Below are 7212 nucleotides of genomic sequence, written 5' to 3' on the forward strand. Positions count from 1 at the left end.
CCCCGGGCAAGTCACATCCCTGATGGGGAAAAGCCTGCACCTGCCCCTGCTAAGCTGAGAAGCCCCAGGCGCCGCCCAGGTGAGCCAGACCCCGCCCCCCCACTGCGCAGGTGCAAAAGTAACACTGCCCCGGCCCTGTCCTGCAGGTCAGCCACTTAAGTGCAACGTTTTCTCTGGTGGCACCATGAAGCAGATGGCAAAGGGACGATCTTACCTAGCGTCCCATCAGCGTAAAGGTGGAAGAATATCCTAATATTATACGATCAATAACTGGTCATCTATTCTATGATAAAATGCTTTGCCTTTCCACCTGAAACATTCTTTCTTCATCTCTAGAGAACAGACCTACTTTGTCTGTTCTAGAAATTATAGAAAATAACACCTTTTTAGAAACTACAGAAAATAACACCTACATTTTTAATTAACACTCCGCTTTATGAATGTTCCATAATTGGAAAAAGTAACAAACCTAGATGGACTTCCTATTTGTAGGCAATTTACAGATTCAATGCAATTCCAATACAATCACAATGGTGTTCTTCAATAAAATGGAACCACTATGGCTCAAATTCATGTGGGATCACAAAAACCTCTAGTAGCGAAAGTTCTTCTGACAAAAAGGGTGGGGGAGAAAGGAGCTATAGGAACAGGGGTGGGGCGGCAGGGGCAGGGGAGGGTCTGCAGGTGCCGGGGCGGGGCTGCAGGGGAAGGGCTGCAGGTGCGGCGGCAGGGGCGGGGCTTCAAGTGCAGGGGGGGGGCAGGCCTTAAGGTGCGGGGACGGGGCTGCAGGACCAGGGGAGGAGCTGCAGGGAGGGTGGGAGGAGCTGCAGGGAGGGTGGGAGGAGCTGCAGGGAGGGTGGGAGGAGCTGCAGGGAGGGAGGAGGGGCTGCAGGAGCATGGGTGGGGGCGCTCCAGGCCCGGGGGCAAGTGGAACGGCCCTGGGGTGCTCACCGGGGCGCCCCCGCCCGTCCTGCTGCGGCTGAAGTTTAGAAAATCAAGCGGACGCGGAGGCGAAGAGCCCACGTCTCTGAACATGCTGTGAACCTAGAATTTCCGCAGCCAGTAAAACAGCAGATCGTGTCCACGTGCATCACAGACACGCGGGGGACACGGACCCGGCCACAGAGGGCCCCGAACCCGCCGCCCCCCACGGTGAGAGAAGGGGCCGCCCGCCCCGGCGCCTCCTCATGATTCCCCACGAGGCCGCATTTTCCCGCCTCACCACGAGGCGGCGCGCGCTCCATCTCCTGTGCTTTGCCCCCCTGGGGCTTCTCCTTCCTCGGCCAGCAGGCCCGCTCCGCCGGGGCGGGCGCTCCTGGCTTCCGCGTCACCGCCACTTCTGTTCCTGTCGCTGCTCTCGCGTCAGCGCGCATGGCCATGACACCAAAACGCAGGGGGCGGGGCAAGGCCGAGGAAGGAGAGGCTCGTGGGGGAAACCAGGGGCGGAGCAGCGGCGCGCGCCGCCTGGTGGCGCGGAGGGGCGGTGCGACCGAGGCGGGACATGGGCGGACAGAGGTGCTGGGGCAGTGGGAGGCGCAGGGGGGACGGAGCCGCAGCTGAGAGCGAGTCAGCCAGGCGTGGGGGCGGGGGTACGCAGCCCGGAGAGTTGTGGGAGGCCCGCGCATAGGGGGAGCAGGAAGCCTGAGTGTGTGACGTCAGAGCCCTGAAGATGGGGAGATAGAATGACATAGAGGCAAGAACCCTCTGACATAGCGGTTCTTGCGCATTCGGGGAAGAGAACAAGGTGGTGTCGAGCTTCTGGACTGAGCTGCCAGCATTTGGGATGTTACACGTGTGTGTGTGTGTCTGCATTAAAAGGAGGAGTCATTCAGGTTTTGAGACGCGACCTGATGAGATGCTTTTACACACACACACACACACACACACACCTTTATTTGTAAACATGCTAACCAGCATTTTCTCATACTTATGTTGTAGAGCAACCCCGATACAAAACGGGGTGCCTGACTGTGGGTCCTCACCCGTGCGCTTAAAAGGACTTATCAATGCTCTACTGCAGGCACACGCGAAAGGTTAATAAAAGGTTTATTTACAAGGGAAGGGCAAATGAGGAAATGTACAGCTCAGGGAGAAAAGTGGGAGACAAAGTTTTAAATGAGTCCTACCCAATCCTCTGATCAGGAATCCCAAAATGGCGCTCTGAGATCCGGCTGCGAGCCAGGGGCTGTGAAGCCAGGATGCGAGCAACAGCGAGCCAGCCCAAGGCCCACGTGTTTGGTTTTTATATCCAACCTGGCTGCCCAACAACACCCTCAGGTACCAGCCACCCTCCCTTTGGTGGTGACGGGATTTGTCTTTCCCAATGTCTTGATGGCTTTTGTCTGGAGTGGGGGTGGGGTCCACAAAGTCTATATGGGATGAGCTCAGGACATCATTTCCCCCTAACACTTACAAATACTGGAAACAATCTCAGTCAAAACCCCGGGAAACAGTGAACTATGTAGCACTATGTGCATGAGACCAATGGAGCAATGAGGCACCATCATTCTGAATAGTTTCACATGACTTGGAAAAGACGGAGGAAAAATATAAAATGGTCGTATAGCCTTATTCCAGATATACAGTGAACATAATAGGACTGAATTAAATTTTAAATCCCAGACAAAATGTAAATCATGTGTTATGTTTGCATTGAGTGATACACACTTAGGTGATGAGCTGTCATGAAGGGCGAGGGAAATTATGATAATGACAGCCACATATTCCTGCGTACTTGGGGAGGGAGATTATGATATAATGTGGTCTTAGGTTTCTTCACCCAGTTAATGGGAGTTCCTTTTCGTAATTCTAAAATTTCACACTTACAGTCTCTGCCCTTACACACGGGTGTTATAGTTCACAGTTCAAAATATTGGAAATTATGTGGAAGAAAGAAAGCTAATTCTTAAAATTATCTATTTTAAAAAGATTTATTTATTTAAATGCAAACAAGAACTGGGGTCTAGGCCAGAGATGCAGGAGGTGAGAGGACTCACCAGAGACAGAGTGGGGAGTGGAACAACAGGGGATCTACTGAAACCCACTGCAGCGGGGAGCAGTGGAGAAACAGGAGAGGTCCGTTGTGCATCATGGGTCAACTCTCTGGCCGGGGAACAAACTCAGGCCATGATGGCTGGCAATAGCTTGATAGCGCTGAGACTTTAGCTCCTGCACCACTATGGAGACTCTAAAAGTATTTATCTTTTGAGGAAAAATCACAGCTCACTGTTCCTCATTTTATTTTATTCTAATGTTCAAATATTCCACAATGTACACAGCTCCCTTTCAGTTTCAGAACCAGTCAACCTAAGCAATTTTAAACATTGGTGAATCTCTGGTGCAATCACCCCCTTGCTCCTTGGCAGATGAAATGTAACCATAGATTTTTTCAAAGAAAGCCTTAAAAATTCTGTTGCAGTTACAGAAAAATGTCTAAGGGTGAAAATATGGCCTTCCTGATAGTAGAGCAGGGTTGGGAAGAGCAGCTGCATATCAGTTAGCATCAATGTCACCTTGTTGTTTTTTTGTTAATTTGTTTGTTTGTTTACTGAGGGAGATATGATAAGGACAATTTGTAAATCTTTACTAACCCAATATGGAAGGTTCCGGCAATCTAGGGTGGTGTCAGAAAAGATGATCAGCCAGAGGTGGGGGCAGATAGGATTATAAAACTTAAAAGACCAACCCATTCTGAACCAAGGCAATAATTTCCACACTCATTCCATCAAAGAACATTATGAAAGAACACCCCTTCCCCTGGCAAAATGCAGATTTTGTTCTTTCAGAGCCTATCTGTGTCTATGCAGACGTCTCTCTTTCCTGCTCTCTTTTCCTCAATCACCTTGGCATGTCCTGATGACAGGGAACATTACTGAATTATTTGTCAGAGGGATCCAAGGGGGTGTGAGGATTCGCCAGAGACAGAGTGGGGTACAGAACAGCCAGATATACTGAAATACACTGCTGAGGGGAGCAGCAGGCGAGACCGGAGAGGTCTGCTGTGCCATGTGGGTAGCTCCCTGGCCAGGGATAGAACTCATGCTGCAGTAGCTGCAGATAGCTTCATAGATTGTGTCTTAATCCCTTGCATCACCAGGGAGCTCCTGAAAAATACACTTTGTTTTAAAGATTTATTTGTTTATGCATGCAAGAGCTGGGGTACAGGCCAGAGATGCGGAGGGTGAGAGGATCCACCAGAGACAGAGTGGGGAGCCGAAAAGGCAGATCTACTGAAATGCACTGCTGAGGGGAGCAGCGGGTGAGACAGGAGACAGGAGAGTTCTGCCTTGCCATGTGGGATTCTCCCTGGCCAGCCAGGGATTGAACTTATGCTGCAGAGGCTGTGCATTGCTTCATAGTGTGGTGCTTAGACAGTTGAGCCACCAGGGAGGCCCTGAAAAATGCACTTTTTTGATATACCAACTGTCCATACTATTGATGAGATCAGAGTATGATCACATAAAATATAAAAATATTTCCACGTGGAAAATATATCATTCTTTTCCCTATGGGAGTATCTAGAATCTCTGTTCATCTCCACACTAAAAAATTCAAGCTCCACAAAATAGGACAAAACCAGGCTCTTCAACTCTTAATTATGTGGTTTTGAAGGGAGAAGCAGCCAAGTCCCGAAAACTTAACATAGGTGTATTGAGCCCTTGAGCTTTTATCCTTGGAAACAGGTGAAACACTTCTTTGGGAATTGACTTCCCAAGGATGACCAACCCTTGCATCATCACCATACCCAATATATGAGGTGCCCTGGAAATATTAAGATGAAAGACAAGGCCACCCTGTCTACCATGTTCTCAGAACTCACTGATATTATTTATAGCCATCACTCCAGGCAAATTTCCATTTACCAGGATTTTAACAAAATTACTAGTTTCATTTATTTATATATATTTTTTTAAAATGAGTGCACACAAATTTAAAAAGAACTTAGCACAAAGAAAACATAAACTACAGAAATTTCTGACTTAAATAGCTTTCACATTTTTCTTTTGAAAAAAAATTAAGTTTGACAAATTTCTAGACAGATAATATTGGAAGAAAGATCTTTTCTAGCCAACATTGACCACAGTAAGTATTATGCTCAAAATTAAAGGGTTTTATTTAGAATCAAATAAAATGGACACCATCCAGAAAAGCATCACAACATGTCATTCCACATGGAATTAAGAGATGCTTGTAATTGTGGAAAGAGACATACAGATTTAATGGAATCAAGGCAAGGTTTTATGACAAAATTTCAGGAAATAAATTTCACAGAAATTTGATTTTAAAAGGTTAACTTTGGAAAAAATTATCTTCTGGAAATTGGTACTATTATTAATTAATATTAACAACTCTAATAACCCATTAAAGTTATTTAAGTTTGAAGTTTATTCATCATTACATAAAATAACATTAGAAACAAAGGATTAGAAATTGTAACTTGAACTATACTTTTATTGCTTTTTTAAAATATATGTTTGTTTCAAGCTTGCTGAAATTAGTTATAATAGGGAATATGGTATTTGATAAGCTCTCTGCAGTCAATCTTGTAGAATGACAATGTCATCATTTAGCACTTCTGACTCAGGATAAATTTGTTAAATTTCCTATGTCTAAACCTCTTATAAAAAATGGATAAGCAACACTAATCAAAAAATATTTATATTTGAAATAAATGTGTTTAAAAAAGAAACCCTAACAGTGTCAGTTTCTTTCCAATTAAGTGATATATCTGGTTTTATTACATCATGAATTGTAATCAACTTTTATCCAAATTGGCAATCAAATTGTATTTTTTTCAATCGTATATTTTGTAAACCACTCATTAATATCAATCTGGAAACATTTAACTATTATATACATATACATGCCATAATATATGTATATTATATGTGTGTGCCATAATATATATATACATGTCACAATATTCATAAGTACCTAAACATTTATGATGTTATATCTACTGAGTATCAACTTTAACTTTTCAACAGGTAAAAGCAGTGGAGCATAATGCATAGAAGAAATAATACAGATGTGCCTTACTTCATCCTGTTGGGATTTACAGATGCTGAAGACATCCACCTGGTGCTCTTTGTGCTCTTTCTCCTGATATACCTGGTCACTGTGCTGGGGAACGCAGGGATGATACTGCTCATCTGCCTGGATGCCCAGCTTCATACCCCCATGTACTTTTTCCTCAGTCACCTGTCTTTCATTGACTTCAGTTACTCATCTGTCATCTCACCTAAAACCTTAGATAATTTACTGACCTCCAACAAGAAGATTTCATACATGACTTGCTTCACTCAAATGTACATTTTTGTCTTCTTTGTTGCTGCCGAATGTATGCTTCTCTCCTGCATGGCCTATGATCGCTATGTAGCCATCTGCAATCCTCTCCACTACCCTGTTGTCATGTCCACGAGACGCTGCTGGTCCCTTGTCCTCGGGTCCTATTTGGTAGGTTTCATAGACTTTTTAGTAACTGCACTTGGCATGAGGAAACTGGAATTCTGTAACTCCAATGTAATCCATCATTTTTTCTGTGACACATCCCCTATTATAGCCCTGTCTTGCACTGAAACCCAGTACACTGAACTCATGATATTCATTTTCGGTGGCTGCACCCTCATGGCCTCTCTTATCACAATAACAGTGTCCTATGTATCCATTCTCTCTGCTATTCTGAAAATTAATTCCACTTCAGGAAAGAGAAAAGCCTTCTCCACCTGTGCTTCGCATGTCGTGGCAGTCACCATCTTTTATAGCACCATGATCTTCAGTTACTTAAGACCAAATACATCCTACTCCTTGGGAAGGGATCAGGTGGCTTCTGTGTTTTACACTATTGTGACCCCCATGCTGAATCCCCTCATTTATAGTCTTCGGAACAAAGAAGTGAAAAATGCTGTCCTTAGACTCCTACAGAAGAGAGACATCTCCAGGCACTTAAAATAGTGATGCTGAACTTTTTTTTTTTAAATAATGTTTTTACTTTTTATCCAAGACATAATATACCTTTATAATATTTTTGTTATTCAGGTAGCATTGGTTTGCATTGCTGTTTATATGTTGGAAATAGGATCCCTTTTTCCAGCTGTGTTCACATGGTGCTCCCCTGACCAAAGCACCCATAGTCCACCCACATGGACCACTGTGCTCCCTCCCCATTTGTCCTTGTTCCTTTCCCTGCTCTTACTCCCCTGAATGTCTCAT

General features: G+C 44.8%; 1 protein-coding gene across 1 annotated transcript; it reads left to right on the top strand.

Annotated features, from left to right (window-relative positions):
- The first annotated feature begins 2239 nt into the window (after window positions 1-2239).
- Window positions 2240-6954, top strand: LOC119254399 (olfactory receptor 8H1-like). The gene is made up of 2 exons (XM_037521505.2): window positions 2240-2277; window positions 5988-6954. Exon 2 carries the CDS (start codon window positions 6007-6009, stop codon window positions 6952-6954), a length of 948 nt encoding a protein of 315 aa, XP_037377402.1. The 5' UTR covers window positions 2240-2277; window positions 5988-6006.
- The last annotated feature ends 258 nt before the right edge of the window (window positions 6955-7212 follow it).

Source organism: Talpa occidentalis, unplaced genomic scaffold, assembly GCF_014898055.3.
Source record: "Talpa occidentalis isolate TD23 unplaced genomic scaffold, MPIMG_talOcc4v2.1 talOcc4.3, whole genome shotgun sequence".
NCBI classification, from domain to species: Eukaryota; Metazoa; Chordata; class Mammalia; order Eulipotyphla; family Talpidae; genus Talpa; species Talpa occidentalis.